Here is an 18,842-nt window from a genome sequence, read left to right as displayed (position 1 = left end):
AGAAAGTGATGCTCAAGCAACTTGCTAGTTAATGGCTTGTTTGAGAACAGGAAAAAAATGTACACGTGTTTTGTTATATCTGCTTAAACTCAAGTTTTCCTAAAAAAAAAAACACCCATCTTTATGTCTAACTTTAGCGATAACATATTATAAAACTTCGAATGTCGATTTTTTAGGAAAAAATGAGTTTTAGCCGATATAACAAAACACGTGCTCATTATTTTTTGCTGCTTTCAAACATATACTCATACCAGCCATTAACTAGGAAGTTGCTCGAGCATCACTTTCTATAGGAGTTAGAAGATTTAGTAACTTTTTAGTACTTTGGAGGATAATTTCTCCCAATAGGTTGAGTTTGGGCAGCTAAAAAAAAATACGTGTCCGTTATTTTAGACTACTCTATAACATATATAAATATAAATCAAATCGGAACCGGACAGTTGGGTACCTTTCCTTGTGAGACGTTCAACGTGTATTTCACACATTGGTGTATAAATTGACAGACGAACTATTCACTATACTTAATTTTTTGGTATCAGAATTTACAAGTTAAATTTTATTTCAGTGCCAGTTCCTACCAAAAAATAAAGGTGCGACAACCTTTTGTTTTAGCCCTTCATACCCAAGGACGTAGTTCGCGCAGCAGACAAAGTGGAGGAAGTCCACATCCAGACCGCCGACATCACTGACCGCTTCAAGTTCTTCGAGACCTACAAACCCGAGCAGACCCGCAAGGAGTTCCGCATGACGCCACCCAGGCAGACGCAGGTATCATCATTATTCCAGCCTTTACAGGACTTCGAGTACGTCACTTCCGATTCTGAGCTAATTTCATCCAGAAGTGAGCTGCAATCCGTTTCGCGTTTACATTTGACAGTATGAAAAGGGTACAGCAGGATAACCTAAGAAAAACTGCCCCCAGCGTTTGAGGAGGTACCCTGCACAAAGTTTTATCCCTCTGTTACCCCCTGGGGGTGAAAAACACCCGATTAACCTCAAACTGTTTTTTTTTTTTCTTAAACTATGAAAGTGACGAATTTCAAATTTTGTACAAATATTAATAAGACGAAAGGCTATATGTTAAAAAATCGCGTATAACAAGTTCAGCTCATGGTACACACACCTTTTTTTTTTGTAAATATGAACCAATTTATATTCTACATCATACAAAAGTTTCATCGACCTAGCCCAGAAGCACAATGCGCTGGAGGCAATTTTTCTTAGGTTATCCTGGTAGGTATACTCTTTAAGTGAAGGTTCATATACAAACTGACCACTGACGGCTTCTAGTTCTTCGAGACCTATAAACCCGAGCAGACCTGCAAGGAGTTACGCGTTACCACCTAGTAGTCTTATATGGAGCTTTTTTGCCGAAAAGATACATTTTGAGATGGAAGCAAGCCACGTTGCACGATAATAGTGGAGACCCAATAAAACGATTTTTTCGAAGCACCCGTAATTTCGTCCCTTAGGAGCCGAGCTAAAGCGAGGTCTGTTAAAAACAAAAAAAATATTTAGAAGTTTCACGGATCATTCTAATAAGATTTTTTTTTAAGTCAATCGAAAGAAAATAATATTTTAATGTAAAAAATATACACGAAATATGTTTAACAAAATAGTGTTAAATAAAAAAAAAAACCTTGACACAATTTTTTGAAATAGTGTCTTTCACGTTGAAAAATACCTGCTAAGAAGTAATTTATCATAAATGCAAATATATTTTTATCAGATACTGAAAACCGCATCAAAATCGGTTAAGTAGTTTATAAGATTCATGTTCCAGAATTTGGCCTAGTTAGTAGGTTTATATAATTATAAAAATATTACATTTAAAAAATAAAATATATATATCTGTTAAAAAGAGTTACATTATATCCTATCTGTTAAAAAGAGTTACATAATATCCTCTAAATCCTCTAGCGAAGGAAAAATTTACTGTTGGTGCAACCGATGTAGACGCAACTTTGAGAGTGGACAGTACTTATGTATGTCTATTTATTTATAAATGTTTATTTATATACTTCGTATTTTAACTCTAAAAGGATAAAATAATCCTGGAAAGCATGGATTTCGCACTCTGAAGTAATTCCTGCCTTTATTAGCTTATCTGGTCATTTCTAATGAAACCAACAACCTTTTATAGACGAATTCCCCGCGTTACGGTTACGCATACCACCCAGGCGCTGGGACGGACCTGGGATGGACATGGGATGGTTATGTGGGACTCCCACATAGGCTAATGGGACCCAAAGTTTACCCACTAAAACCCCTCTGGAGCAACCACACAGCTATACAGCGGGGTCCGAGGAATGGGTCCATATTGGGCTGCATAAAAGTTTAAGTCATATCTTTGATACGCATAACAGCTTGTGTCATAATCATCATTGTGCATACAAATGAAAAGTCATATTATATTGTGTCATGCATTTTTAGCCATAATATTTGATGGCATACATATATTTTTTGTGCATACCTAACGAACCTAACCTAAATTTTTATGCGAATTCAATTTATGACTATATAAAAATTATGACATAACTCATTAATGACAAAAACACAGTTATGCTTAGGAATAATTCTGACTAAAGATTTTTATGACTTACAACTTTATGCATGAAGTGTTATGTTATGACAATTAAAAATATGACAAAAGTTGTTATGCGACCAGAGGGAGTTCCCCCAGGAACGCCTAAGCAAACGTCCGCAACCTCGCCACCGGCTGTCCGGCCTCGGCCCCTGCTCTTGGGGATATCACCCCTCCACCTCAGTGCGTGCCTTGATTACCTATCGCAGGTAACTTTAGGCTTACGCAGGGACCTTTCGGCTTACGCAGGGACCTTTCGGCTTACGCAGGGACCTTTAGGCTTACGCAGGGACCTTTAGGCTTACGCAGGGACCTTTAGGCTTACGCAGGGACCTTTCGGCTTCCGCAGGGACCTTTAGGCTTACGCAGGGACCTTTAGGCTTACGCAGGGACCTTTAGGCTTACGCAGGGACCTTTAGGCTTACGCAGGGACCTTTAGGCTTACGCAGGGACCTTTCGGCTTAAGCAGGGACCTTTCGGCTTACGCAGGGACCTTTAGGCTTACGCAGGGACCTGTGTGTAAGCGACAGACGTCCTCGACCCTGCAGGCGAACCAGGTCCTGGCGCTCGCATGCCCACCGCCGCGCTCCGCCGCCTCCTAAGCACGTCCTCGCACAAGGAGGTCATCGCCTCCCCACCAAGCATGGCTTTCACCACCGCTCGCAAGGAAAGGTCTCCCCCTACCCGCTGCTGACCTCCTCCAGAGGTGGTTCGACCCCCCTGGCCCGCGCCGAGCCTCACTGACACGCAAATAAACATCAGCCCGCAGCGCCGCGTCGAGGTCCCAAGGTCGACTTGTAACCGACCTTCCCCCGACTTCAGCTGGTCTTCACAAACATACGTTGTGTGCAGCGGATACGGAAGCGGTCATCGTCGCCAATGGACATAAGTAACATCACAGGTGCCACTTAAGCACTGCCCATCCTTGGGAATCCTAAATACCCGCTTCTTGAAAGAACCCATGTCGTAGCGCAAAGGAAATTTCTCAGGAGACAACCTATTCCACATTCTATATACGTATATGGGACATATTAAAATGTGACGCCCAAGTACCATGTCCATACCTATTGGGGGTGGAATAAAACCTTACAAGGCAGATGGGTACCGCATTGGTCTGATGTCGCGTCAATATAGTTAGAACTCAGCCTCATGGACCAATGCGCATGCAAGTCAGGCTGCAACACGATGCACGCTGGACAGTGCAAAATTTTGCAAAGGTATATTACTCGTATTATGTAACAATACGTAACGTATAATAACCGTATTATATAACTATTAAATACGTATTAATAACCATGAATAGAGCCAAGATACAGTTGATGACCAACCGCGCAAAACGTAGTGTAGCGGTAGATGGGCGGGATATGCAGTATGTCAACGAGTATATATATCTACTTGGGCACTGGATACTAACTGTAGTATCCTTCGACAACAGGCAGTTCAAAGAAATCGATCGCCGTATCGCAAACGCCTAGTCCTTGAAGACGCTAATTAAAGGCAACCTCCCACTCTCTTTAAAACGCAAACTTGTCGGCATGTGTATCCTGCCCATCCTCACCTACGGCGTCCAAACATGGTCTCAAACTGAATATGAAAAGTCCAGACTCAAGGTTTGCCAAAGAGCAATGGAACGCAGCATACTAGGTATTCGCAGAGTCGACCGTGTTAGAAACACCGAACTGCGTTCCAAAACTGGCATTGAGGATGTGGGCATGAAGGCCGCCAAGCTTAAGTGGGACTGGGCAGGGCACGTCTGTCGAATGCACCCCGAGCCCTGGACCAAACCAGCCACAGACAAGGTCCCACAGGATGGATCTCGGGGCAGTGAAAGACCAAAACGGAGATGGCGGGACGACCTTGATGCATTTTGTAAAGAGTGGCGGGAGTGTGCATTGGATAGGACCAAATGGCGAGACAGAGGGAAGGCCTTTGCCCAGCAGTGGGACACTAACAGGCTGAAAAAAATGTAGCAATAAAAGGTTAATAAATAGCTAATGATAAAGATATATATAAATGTATCTTTTTTCGTAGTGTTGCAGTGCTCTTACCTCTTCATTGTTGTGAGGCTTGGCCAACCTTGCCACAGAGACTTGGTAACGTGGTAATGCTCATGCGAGCATCATGCTTGGTTTTATTAACCCTATATTGGGCAAGGCATGTATGCACTTCATACTAACAATATGGTGACGATTATACACATACGCGGTGGCGTGTTACTGTATCTATGTTCAAAACTTTAAAAGTCAAAATCGTACAATTAATTCACAGAGAATTATTCTCTTGAATTGCGCGCTTGTCGCGTCGAGCGCCACAGGTTCCCCGTCCGACGGCCGAGCGGCGCCTCCCCGGACCGGAGACAAACTTGAATAGTATCGATTTCGAATTGAAAAATTGGCGGTCGTAATTGTACATCATTATTGCCTATTGGTTAAAGTTACGTGTCTAAACGTTGCATAATAAGGGAGTTTATACGGATTTTAACTCGAGAAAAGGGTTCACAGAAAAATTATGTAAGAATACGGGTATGTTATTTGAAATATCAGTAGACCAAATTAAAGAAAAATTACCAAGATAAAATATGGTGTACACAACTTTCTTGTTTATACAACGTTAAAGCATGTTATAGCGACGTAAAAACAGTGAAATTGGCTTGGTAGTCCTTTAATAAAGTCGGCAAAAAAAGCCCCATAATTTATTTTTTCCCACTAAACAAATGAATTTGCCAAATGACGAGGTCCTGACATTGGCCGCAAAAACTGAAAATGCTGGTTGAAATCTGGGGCCACCGGAGGGCTTAGTCGCATATATTTCAGTCCACGAATGATTCCCATTTGTTCCCAGCGAGCCAAATCCCCGTCCCCCGAAGTGTACCACGAGCCCAGCGTGGTGCGCAGCGAGCAGGCGGCGCCCGACACGGGGCTGGCCGCCACCCGCCACACCGCCTCGCGCATGATCACCGTGTTCCGCCAGCTGGAGGAGCAGCGCCAGCCCGAGCCCCAGGGTATGTACCTCGGGGTCTGGACTTGGAGCCAACGAGGGCACAAGCCACACGCCACACGCTTTGCGTCGTCAACGTGTGCCGGCCGAAACAATAACTGGAACCTCAGGGTATACACACGGCTGCAAAAATACATACCCACTTTATTAATTGAATTTATATATTCATATTCGTTTATTTGTATTAATTATAATTATTAAATCGATATTCGTTTTTGCAGCTGGGTATACATGCGTTAAAAACTGACATATTACCTATGGTACTTAATTATAAATTCTAAACGCTTCTCGCTGCACGATTCGTGACATTTTTTGGGTTCCGTAGCCAAATGGCAAAAAACGGAACCCTTATATAACGTCCGTCTGTCTGTCCGATTATGTCACAGCCACTTTTTCTTTTTGGCCCTATGAAAATTATTTATTTTAAACTTTAATCATAGGCTATGATTGACTGGTAGAGAATGTCATGAGGCATAAGGCCGCCGTCTGTTACCTTTTAAATGTGCAATAAAGTTTTTTTTTTTTTTTTTTTTTTTTTTTTTTTTTTTTTTTTTTTTTTTTTTTTTATATTCTTTATTCAAATAGGCCTAGCAACAAGCACTTTTAAATCGTCAAATTTTACAAATATCATCTTAATCTAAATATTATTGTTCTACAAAAACATTGAACTATTATAGATATGGTAAACTTAATAATAAGAATTTCACAAAAAAATCGTCAAACATCAAAATTGTATGAAAATACTAGTCTAGAACCTTTCTAGAATAAAATCTAAATGTCAAAAAATACGGTATATATATACATTGAATTATCAATTTCATCATTAATAACATAACAATAAATAATTCATTCTTTACAATCACACTTAAACCCACGGTGTTTCATCATTCATGTAGTCTTGTGTGCTATAATAGGCTTTAGAGATAAGCTTACGTTTTACATAATTTTTAAATTTACTAACAGACAATTCAGTTATAATATTAGGAAGTTTATTGTAAAATCTTACACAATTACCCATGAATGATTTCTTAATTTTATGGAGCCTAGTGAAGGGCACTGCGAGCTTATGCTTATTTCTAGTATTAATATTATGTATTTCACAGTTTTTCTTAAAACTGGCAATGTTTTTATGTACATACAGAATATTCTCATAAATATATTGACAGTGCACTGTCATTATGTTAATGTCCTTAAACTTATCTCTAAGTGTGTCTCTATGGTACATTTTATATACAGGGTGATTCATGAGACGTGAGCAGGACTAAGCCTACACAATCAGTAAATGTTAATGAACCGTTCATCATCATATTTAAGTAAAACAATCTCGCTTTATTTCTGTTATTTAACTTTTTGGGAAGGACAAATTTGATAATCTACAATCATGGACACCCTACAACACTTAATTAAGAAAGATAAAACCTCTTTAACCGTTATGACAGCAGTTTGATTATGAAGAAAACAAAATGTCACACTTGAGTGAGATACGATTTTTCAAAAGTAACCAGACTCCGATGACATTCAATTTGTCACTTGTTATGGATAAAACAAAGAGGGTGACCATACATGGCGTAAATAAATTAAAACATTTTTTTTAACAGTAAAAAATAAAAGAACGTTAATCTCACAAATCCTGGTACGAAACAGTTGCTTATAACTTACTGAATGCTCAAGCTTGATCCTGCTCACGTCTCCTGAATCACCCTGTATTGCACGAATAGCCCTCTTCTGCAGAACAAAAATGGTATTTATCTCTGAAGCACTACCCCATAGTAAAATACCATATGACATAATGCTATGAAAGTAACTAAAGTAAACTAATCGAGCTGTTTTCACGTCTGTTAACTGACGGATCTTGCTCACTGCAAAAGCTGCAGAACTCAGTCTATTCGAGAGATTAGCAATATGGGGACCCCATTGTAGTTTAGAATCTAAAGTTATACCAAGAAAAACTGTGCTATCTACTAGTTCCAATTCCTCATCCTTGACAATGACACCTGTTTGCTCATTCCTTATGTGACTTGTAACAAACTTAATGCACTTAGTCTTTTTCTCATTTAACAATAAATTATTAACATTAAACCAATTTACTACTTTAGAAATAGCATTGTTTACATCACTGCAAGCTTGTTGCTGTCGTTTGACTTTGAAAATAAGTGAGGTATCGTCTGCAAACAATACTATGTCATGGTGGGTCTTTACAAGGTAAGGCAGGTCATTAATGTAGATAAGAAACAGGAACGGCCCCAATATTGATCCCTGCGGTACACCCATAGAGACCAATGACCCCGGTGATCGCTGTCCACTCACATCAACCCTTTGTATTCTACCGTGTAAGTAAGACTTTATTAAATTCAGTGCCGAGCCTCTTACTCCATAATAGTGCAGTTTCCTGATCAATGTTTCATGACAGACGCAATCGAAGGCCTTAGATAAGTCACAGAAGATACCTAAAGCATCCTGTGACTCCTCCCAGGCATCGAAGATCTGTTTAATTAGCTCAACACCAGCGTCGGTTGTTGAGCGACCCCGTGTAAAACCAAATTGTTTGTTGTGCATTAGATTATTAATGTTAAAATGTTTCAATAACTGACTCAAAACTATTTTTTCAAAAATTTTGCTGAATGTTGGTAACACTGATATCGGTCTAAAGTTAGTGGGGTCGGATGTGCTACCTGATTTAAATAAAGGAGTGACTTTACTATGTTTCATTAGATCAGGAAACTCACCGCAGTCAACACTGTTATTAAATATAACTACCAGGTCAGGCGCTACAACTTCTATTAAGGATTTGACAGTATGAACGGAGACTCCCCAAAGGTCACTAGTTTTTTTTACATTAATTGATTTAAACGCCTTTAATATATCTGAGGCACTCACATGTTCAAAATTAAGGTTTCTAGTACATTCTGGGACATTCTCTTCTAACAGTGTAACGGCAGACGAGGGTGATGAATTTAAGTTCTTAGTTGTGGAAGCTGGTACCTCGGTGAAGAATTTTTCAAATTCTGTTGCTACATCTAAACTGGAATCTACGATTTTGTCATCAATTTTTAGTTTAAGATCTTTCATCCTTTGCTTTGATCTACCAGTCTCCACATTAATTACTTTCCACGTTGTTTTAATTATATCAGAGCTAGTTTTTATTGTTTGACTTAAATAATTACGCTTAGCGATATGGCAATCTATTTTAAACTTCTTCGAATATTGTTTAACATATTCCTTAAATTCATCACTCGTATTGAACCGCCGTTCCTCATACAAGGCATACAATGCACGTCTTCGTTGATGTAACTCTGCAGTAGCCCACTCACTAAAAACTGATGCATCACTAACCATGACCGATTTTGTAGTAAATATCGCATTATAATTTTCCATAAAAGTGTGAAAGAATGAATTATACATATCATTAGGACTCATGTTGGAAGACAGAAAGGGTAGCGCCTGAATTAAACTTTGTTTCATTCGTTCCACGCGGTCAGAGGTTACTGGTACAAAAGTTATTTGTTTTCGCAAGGTATTTTTCCTTACAGCCTCAAACACCATTAATTGGCCTAAGTGGTCTGATTCTAACTTGCTGATTACATTTTTAGCGGTAGGAAAAATATCAGTGAAAATATTATCTATACAGGTGGCACTAGTGGCAGTCACTCTAGTAGGCTCCATAAACATGTGGTTGAGATTACATGATTTGAAAAGATTCAACAATCTACAACTTACTGTTGAATTTTCCAAAATATTTACATTATAGTCGCCGCATATAAGTAATTTCTTACTAGAAGGTGATATTTTAAGTAGGACGGATTCCATTATGCTTTCAAATATTTCAAAATTACTTAAAGGCGGCCTATACACACAGACAACAATTAATTGCTCCAATTCTACTGCACTTAGTTCTATAGTCCGCTCAACAGACATGGATACAATGTCCTTACGTTCCTTAAATTTTAACTGACTATTTAATATAATTAATGACCCACCATGTATGGAACTAAGTCTGGTGAACGAACTGCCCACCTGGTGATTATTAAATTGAGGCATTAATTCATTATTATTCAACCAATGTTCAGTAATACATAAAATATCAATATTATAATCATTCAAAAAAAGTTCAATCTGTAAATCTTTTCCTCTAATACATTGAATGTTTTGATGCACCAGGTGGATGTACATTCCATGTTTGCAGTATTTTTCATCAGATTTACTAAAAGCTAAATTGCCAGAGACAGATTCTTTTGTCTTAAGAGCTAATTTAAATTATTGGTTATGACTGGAACCAAAACCAAGTTCATACCGGTCTGCTCAATAGAAGCAGGATAAACTGCCAAATTTTTGGCAGAAATGTCAAACAAATATGATAGCGACAAAGCTATTTGTCTTTTATAATAATTTGAAAGGTATAACTTACCTTTAGTCCAAAAAACCATAGGCATATGGTATTTGCTAACAAATTTGTTAGTGTCAATTATACTAAACTTATCACTATATGTACAAAGATTATATAAAAATATATTTAACTTACACCTAGTGTTATTTTCTGCCTCTGACATTTGATCACAATAGGGGAATGTGAAAATAATAATTTCATTCACTATAAGTGTCTTTAATTTTTCAAAGAATTTTATTAAATTATTTTTATTCACATTACCCCTATTCCCCATAAGAATAAGCAGTGTTGTCTTTGAATTAATAGTACTATCATTTAAAATTCGTTTTGAGAGATTTTCAAGGCTACTATGAGGCAGACAATTGTTGATTGTACTAAGTCCCTTTAAGTAATAGTTTAAAAATGTGCTCATATTGCTTCCAATTTCATCACAGTACATAGTTTAAAATAAATAACTATATACAAACGGGCCGCAGTTTTAAACATTTCACTTGCACCGATCACATATAGGATTAAAACATACGTATGTATTGTGTTCCGTAAATTTTGTATTTTTGCTTACACTCATTTGGCGTTGACGCTGGATGTGGGTCGCTTCTAACCGGTAGGTACATGTAGAGGTCCAAAGGGGAGGCCTATGTTCAACAATGGACGTCTTATGGCTCAGATGATGATGATTTGGCGTTAAAAGGAAACAGCTATTGCTATTCGATGATTATATACTTCATCGAGCTATTCAGATCAAAATATTCAAGCCGCTGTTTTGAATATATTACTTATAACACAAACCTTATTAAACTTACAGTGCGCATCGATTTATGAAAAAATATCCTTATTAATTGATATTCAATAGTGGGGTAAACTAAACTATACTATTTCTTCCCAATGTTTGCCCCTTTTAACCTTATTTTACAGCCTTTTTCTGGAAATTATCCTAAAAAATGAGGGGCTAATGTTTAAATTTTAAATGACTGATCGTTGATATATACCTTTACCCTATTCCTCGTAAGGCCCAAGGTCCTACCTATAGGACTTATTCAGTTCGATGAAATTTTAATCATATTCAATTAGGACAGAGTTGCATTTGTTTTGTTTCGTGCAATTTTCAAACAAAATGAAATCTACTGTATTCCGTGCACTATAGGTTCAAATTCCAGTGCCAAATTTTGGATTTTTCATTTCTATGGCTGGGCCTTAAGAGGTTAAATGATTTTCAAATCGACATTATAATAATGAATAACTTTAATTATTTTCGTCAGGCCCCAAACCCCTGAAGTGCTTCACCCCCCCTCCGCCGGGCGAGGAGACCCACCAGGGCCACAGCTCCGAGGAGTACAGCGACGAGGAGTACTCGGACGACGAGGACAGCGAGGAGGAGCGCCAGAGGTTCTACAACGAGACCCGGGAGAGAGACGAGGCTCTCAAACAGGTATGTTTCCCCTGACGACTAATTGACTGAGCGTTAGCGAAGCTCTTTGTTTCAGCTTCTCATGAAATTTTGTGAGCAGGTTCCATGATCAAATAGTTTTTTGTCGATTCTGTTTTTGTTTTTTTTTCAAAATAAAATACAAGACAATAACTATGTTGAAAATAGTGTTGGTAGGAATTCGAGTCATTTGAGTCCTCTGCTTTAAGACTCGACTCAGTTTTTCAGACTTATAATTAAGACGAAACTCGAGTTCTTTTCCAAACTAGTTGAAAACCGAAGTTGATTAAATTGTTTTCCCCAGGCCCAACAACTAGCCCGCACCAAGAGCTTCCGCGACCGCTTCGAGCACTGGTCCGAGTCGGAACCCGAGCGGCAAGTCGGGCAAGTCGTCATAGAGCGCGACGACGACGGGGAGTCGCAGCTCGAGACCGCCAAGAGGTAAGGACGGAGTGTGAACCCGAGTGAACCCGAGCGGCAAGTTGGGGCTATCATAGAGCGTGACGATGATGGGGAGTCGCAGCTCGGAACCGCTAAGAGGTAAGGACGGAGTGTGAACCCGAATGAACCCGAGCGGCAAGTTGGGGCTATCATAGAGCGTGACGATGATGGGGAGTCGCAGCTCGGAACCGCTAAGAGGTAAGGACGGAGTGTGAACCCGAGTGAACCCGAGCGGCAAGTTGGGGCTATCATAGAGCGTGACGATGATGGGGAGTCGCAGCTCGGAACCGCTAAGAGGTAAGGACGGAGTGTGAACCCGAATGAACCCGAGCGGCAAGTTGGGCCTATCATAGAGCGTGACGATGACGGGGAGTCGCAGCTCGGAACCGCCAAGAGGTAAGGACGGAGTGTGAACCCGAGGGAACCCGAGCGGCAAGTTGGGCCTATCATAGAGCGTGACGATGATGGGGAGTCGCAGCTCGGAACCGCCAAGAGGTAAGGACGGAGTGTGAACCCGAGGGAACCCGAGCGGCAAGTTGGGCCTATCATAGAGCGTGACGATGATGGGGAGTCGCAGCTCGGAACCGCCAAGAGGTAAGGACGGAGTGTGAACCCGAGTGAACCCGAGCAGCAAGTTGGGCCTATCATAGAGCGGGGCAATGGCGAGTCGCAGCTCAAGACCGCTAAGAGGTAAGGACGATGGCGGAGAGGGAACCCGAGTGGCAAGTCGGGCCTCGTTATCATAGAACGGGGCGGAGACGACTGTTTGTGGCGAATATTTTAATACTTGCAAGAAAATGAAAGTTCTAACATCCTTCGATGAACAGAAAAGTTAATGTGTTGAATTTGTTTCAGCTTGCGCGAAAAGTTCGAAGCTATGCAGGTGCAACAGTCAAACGTGACGAAGACGTTCGCGACTAAAGTCAATAGATTTGTGGTAAGTATAAACATGTCAAAGCAGTACCTCGACTGTAGTGAATAATCTTAATCATCGTTTATTGCACCATGGTAAAACAACAACAATAGTTGTTACAAAATAATACAGTCTAGTTATAAAAACTAAACTCTGGTTCAATAGAAATCGCAAATAATTTGGACAAATATGACTGTACTTATTTGTTACGATTTGACATATATCCTACAATTTTTACGAAGGTGATTTTCAATGGAATATTAACAATTAACATATATTTTAAATGCAAAATTCAAAAATTTATTCTGCAAGTAGGCCTCAAGGGCTCTTTTACAAGTCAATACAACATTTATAGTAACATCATATAGTGACATGAAAAATACATAAATAAATAAATATTATAGGACATTATTACACAAATTGACTAAGTCCAACAGGAAGCTCAATAAGGCTTGTGTTGAGGGTACTTAGACAACGATATATATAATATATAAATATTTATAAATACATAGAAAACACCCATGACTCTGGAACAAATATCCATGCTCATCACACGAATAAATGCCCTTACCAGGATTTGAACCCGGGACCATCAGCGTCGTAGGCAGGGTCACTACCCACTAGGCCAAACCGGTCGTCTAAACATAACATAACATAACAACATTTTTAAATACAACAGCCAATACCTGGGTAAACATTACATTATAATAATCTTAAAATAAATAATTACTACAATACAATAGATATGTATAGTCTCTATGGTTAAAATGCAAATTGATATAAATAGAATATTTAAGTTGATATGTTCAAAATTGCCCTTCAAATGTGCGAGATTAAGAAGTTAAAATTCCTTTGTTTACATTATTTGCATGTTTTAGGTTAGGTTTGTTTCCATTACGTTACGTTACGAACCATTCACAGCGTTCGTCAACGGGTGATGGTATAATGAATTCAAAATTCATCCCGTACTTTAAATTACTACGCGATATCTGTTTCCATAGTTTTATTTCATGAGTATCGCGGGCAACCTTAAAAAAAGCGCTGGTGGCCTAGCGGTAAGAGCGTGCGACTTGCAATCCGGAGGTTGCGGGTTCAAACCCCGGCTCGTACCAATGAGTTTTTCAGAACTTATGTACGAAATATCATTTGATATTTACCAGTCGCTTTTCGGTGAAGGAAAACATCGTGAGGAAACCGGACTAATCCCAACAAGGCCTAGTTTACCCTCTGGGTTGGAAGGTCAGATGGCAGTCGCTTTCGTAAAAACTAGTGCCTACGCCAAATCTTGGGATTAGTTGTCAAGCGGACCCCAGGTTCCCATGAGCCGTGGCAAAATTCCGGGACAACGCGAGGAAGAAGAAGAGTATCGCGGGCAACCGAAGACAATATTATACTGTATTTTTGTTCACAGTAACCATGGAGTGATACCGCGAGAGCCGTTGATTGCCAAAGCCTTACGTTTTAACCCTGTTTTAAAGTTGTAAAGTCTCGTATTGCCAATAACGCAGAAAATATAATGTAACTCTGGTACAAATTACTAACTTAAGCTCGTTTTCTTTACATAAGACTTATTTTGATTTTCAAGTATCGCCAGTGACTACATTAAGGGCCTGTTTCACTATGTCCAAGTAAAATCCAGAATAAGCTACTTGCCACTTACCTGACGAATAAAGTCATCGTTGGCGTTTCACTATCTTCAAATAAGCTTAACTCGTAGATAGTGCTAAGTTTTGCAGGATGTTTTATCTGGCAGTTATTTTCCAATTAGCTATCCAATACTTTACTTGGACATTTTGAAACAGGCCGTAAGTATGGTTACGGTTTAATTACCACGGTAAAAATAGCTTAATAAGGTACTCCTTTTTGGTTTTTTACATTAGTATGAAAAATATAGCGAGGTAAGTGTCATCACGGATCACATTCAGTGTGAAACGTTTAGTGACTATTTAGTTCGAATTGTTCTGAAAAATCAGAATCTAGAAACTTTTTTCTAATCAAAATACGATACCGAATATACACCGTGTTTTTATTGAATTTCGTTAACTTCGGGGTATCGGTAAGTACGTTTAAGGAAACTAAATTGCATAGTTAATTTTGAAAAAAAAAAATATTTTTGTTTTTTTTTTTTACTATTTTTTTTTTTATAAATAGTAACTAAATGTTGCGTATAGCGTTGTTGTAACACGGGCATTACATTTAACTCAACCAAACAATTGAAAACTGTGACATATCAATGTCATGTCGAACGTCGATCGTCCGAGATAGTACTTACGTTTAGTAGCAAATGTATGAACTCGCACTAAACACTAATCAATAAGTAAACAGGCCCTAAGGCAAGTGTACACGCTCGTAAGGGCGAAAGTTACTTAATTTAAGCTCAGGAATGCAGCCTCGAAATTAACGCAAATAAAAAAAAACACGGTGTATATGGATTAAAGTTACACCTTTTATAATTGTTACACCTTGTATCTGGAAAGTTTTCATAAAACATTTATAATGCATTTAGGGTCATTTAGCATTTATAGTGCCTTATTGAGTGCATTTCAACAGATAAATAGCACATTTTAAACCCAAACCATTGCACGGGTTACACAAAACCTTCAAAAATTATACACTTAAACCTTCCTCAAAAATCACTCTATTGATAGGTGAACCGCATGACAATCCGTTCAGTCGTTTTTGAGCTTATCGCGAACATACATATTCTATTCTATTATCGCGAACATACATACAGACACGCGGCGGGGGACTGTTTTATAAGCTGTAGCGATGTTTGAGTCACATTTTCGAGTCACATATATTATTTCATTCTTGGCAACTCTTTAAAGGAGTTACATTTCTGTTACATTATATTTTCTGTGCCAATTATACTATAGTTAAGTTATGGTTGTATCCTTAGATAAATCTAAATTAGATTATAAATATATTTATACAATTTTATATACTAAGGACTGAATAGGTTGCATTTGAAGTGCCTTAATATGTGCAATAAGGAAAAGCTCATACGTGAAAATTACTTGATTCGCTTTTTCAACTTGCTACCTAATCTTACATTTTATGATTATTAATACACGGTGTTTTTTTTTAAGTCCGTTAACTTCGGGGTACGGCAAGTTCATTTAAGATATTTTTTTTATTCGTAAAAAGTAATTCTAATTAATAAGATTGTTGTAACATGGTCATTATATTTAAATCCACCAAATAATTGAAAACTATGACATATCAATGACATTTCGAATATCGATCGTCCGAGATACTTGCGTTTAGTAGGAAATGTATAAACTCGTACTAAACACTAATCAATATGTAAACAGGCCCTAAGGCAAGTGTACACGCTTGTAGGGGCCTTATCAGATAAAAATAAATCATTAATTATCTCCAAAATGGAGTCAATTAGAATACCGGTTTCTTTGAGAAAGTTACTTAATTTAAGCTCAGTAATGCACCCTTGAAATTTACAAAGAAACACCGTGTATGTAAGCTCGCTCAAACAAGAGGTTTGTTAATGTATCCAAATTGGTTTATTAAAATTCTCGAGTTAAATGCTTTGGGATAAATTCGATAATGTAATCGAACAATTATTTTCATATTTTAGGGAACAGTTTATTTTGTGATTTTCGTATTTATTTCATTTCTAAAATTATGCAAATGTACCTCTTAATACAGACTTTTGACAGAATTCATGACATTTGTATGAAAAATATGTTTTCGAAAATGCCATGTTCGAAGTAAATCCAAAGCACTATAAAAATCAGTAGACTTATTTGGAGTTGGAGCTAGAATCTCAATGTTTTTGTATTTTCGACTTCATATTTAGCGAATTATAATCTATATTTGATGGAACCTTTAAAAACCGATTTATATTAAGCTTGCCGTTTCGTAAAAATCTCTTAATTAATATAGGTAGGCACTGAATTTAACTAAAATTATTAAATTGATTGTGAATTGACAAATAATTTTGTATTTTAAATAAATCACAATTTTGACCAGTATTTAGCGAAGTGTACCACTTTTTTTAAAGTTTGAGGCAATACCCTTGGAATAAAAAAAAGATTGTCTATATAAAACATAAATACTAATAATACCACAGAATAAGTAATGAGATGAGAGCAGAGAATGTCCGAAAGAATCAGTGTCGCTCCCTTCATAATACTCAAAGATGCATTGGTTGATTGGCAGAAATATCTTAAAGCTATAATGTCGAATGTTTAACATAGTAAATACTATAAAAACTGATAATACTCAAAGAAGACGCATTGGATGAGTGGTAAAGTATATCTTAAAGTAAGTTCGTTATGTGAAGTTTAGAGAATCTCATGTTTTACTGTCATGGAAAAATACTTTTTTAACCTTTTGACCGCCAAAGACGTCATATGACGTGCGCGGCTACAGCCCAATATCAACCTTCATGCGTACCGACAAGGTTCACGATTACGCGCCGCGTACGGTAGGCGTGGCGTTCAAAAGGTTAAATATACGATCTGGTTTTTCAACAATTATGTATTCATTTTCTTACACTATATCCAAGGGTATATCCGAAGAAGCGTTATCAATATAGTATATTTGTATATTATATGTGAGTTACGAAAATATAGTATTTTATTAGTCTATTGATGTGGCTCTCTCTATCTTTAGGTATTTAAATAAAAGTAAACAAAATCTACCCTCAAATGGCTCTTTAAGCCAGTTGTAAGCAAGTTGTATGTTAAAGTCAGGTTCAGTGACAGATCCAGGCGGTTTTGTATTTGGTTAGTTAACCAAAAAATTGTTTGTTTACTTTTATTTGAATACCTAAAGATACAAAGTAGTAAGTAAAGTATTATTTTCATTGGTCAAGAGTTCTTGCCATATTTATTACTATTAATAATTATTTTATCAATTTGTGTCGCTATATGTGCCATTTTCAATGGATCATTTTATTTTATTAAGTGCATGATTTTCAGGTTATTATAAATAAATATTTAACCCATCAAATGGCGGCGACGTCTAAAATTGTCACGAGTTTTTCTACTTGTCTTAAGAGACAAGCCTATGTTAATCCTCCTTGCGTCATATTCCTCTACATTGAGGGTCGTGACCTAAATTTTGTATCACTTTCTCTCTTTTGATCTTTCTCCATCTGTTTCTGTCTCTGGCGGTGTGGAGAGCCATGTGAACGGTGCGGATCTGGTCAGACCAACGTATTGGACTGCGTCCGTGTCCAGGCCTTTTCCCAGCTACTTTGCCGAAAAATGATATTGATATGATATGATGTTTTTTTTTTTGTGTTGCATATGTGTTGGCATATGACCAGATGTATTGTATGTCCTTATACCGCCTTATAAAAAAAATAACAGTTTAACGTTAAAACCTAAAAAGTAGTAAAAGCCCCTGAAGCCTGCACTTGCTTCTATGACATACGCAATGACTGTTGAATAACAATGGTAAAGTAAGGACGAAGAAATCCGTACATTGTTCTGACTGTTGCTATCCCTATTGAACGCGCTTTATTATATTGCTGTCCCGCTCGCCCAGTGGCATTGGCATGAGCGGGACAGCAATATAATTACTCGCATGCTATAGAGATACGAAAAGGCAGGTCAATGTACCAAATTCTTTATGCTTAGCTTCCTTATTTTAAATATCGCAGCATATCATGACGACTTTAGACGTCATTGGCGTTGAAAGGGTTAATTAAAAGAATTTCATGTTAATTTTCATAATTTAGGTAATTATACGATCCGACTGATTACCGACTCTCTATTTATTGTTTGTACTTACGTTTTCAATGTTTTTCAACTTATTTAGACACTTCGTTAGGTAAATAAATGACGTAAAATTATTTATTGTTTTATTATACCGGCACTGCACCTTATCCTATTACTCGTAAAAAAAAAACACTCAACTATTACTCTGTATCTTTAAGTATTTAAATAAAAGTAAACAAAATCTACCCTCAAATGGCTCCTTAAGCCAGTTGAGGGTAGATGAAAACATTACACGATCAAATAATGTAGGTTAAAGTCAGGTTCAGTGACCGATCGAGGTTTTGTATTTGGTTGGTTAACCAATAAATGTTACAACTACCCGAAAATGTACAAATTGTTTGTTTACCTTT

At 37.9% G+C, this 18,842-nt stretch overlaps 1 protein-coding gene across 2 annotated transcripts in view; it reads left to right on the top strand.

The window, feature by feature from the left end:
• Positions 1–18,566, top strand: part of LOC133530610 (F-actin-monooxygenase MICAL3) — a 76,664-nt gene extending 58,098 nt beyond the window's left edge. For both annotated transcript variants that reach the window (XM_061868599.1, XM_061868598.1), the window contains exons 12-17: positions 613–768; positions 5,426–5,585; positions 11,225–11,394; positions 11,696–11,832; positions 12,688–12,769; positions 14,157–18,566. In XM_061868599.1, coding sequence (XP_061724583.1) covers positions 613–768; positions 5,426–5,585; positions 11,225–11,394; positions 11,696–11,832; positions 12,688–12,769; positions 14,157–14,159 — 708 coding nt within the window. In that variant the 3' untranslated portion in view covers positions 14,160–18,566. The remainder of the gene's footprint in view (positions 1–612; positions 769–5,425; positions 5,586–11,224; positions 11,395–11,695; positions 11,833–12,687; positions 12,770–14,156) is intronic.
• The last annotated feature ends 276 nt before the right edge of the window (positions 18,567–18,842 follow it).

This window comes from Cydia pomonella, chromosome 23 (assembly GCF_033807575.1).
Source record: "Cydia pomonella isolate Wapato2018A chromosome 23, ilCydPomo1, whole genome shotgun sequence".
NCBI classification, from domain to species: Eukaryota; Metazoa; Arthropoda; class Insecta; order Lepidoptera; family Tortricidae; genus Cydia; species Cydia pomonella.
This window is presented reverse-complemented; position numbering and strand designations above follow the sequence as displayed.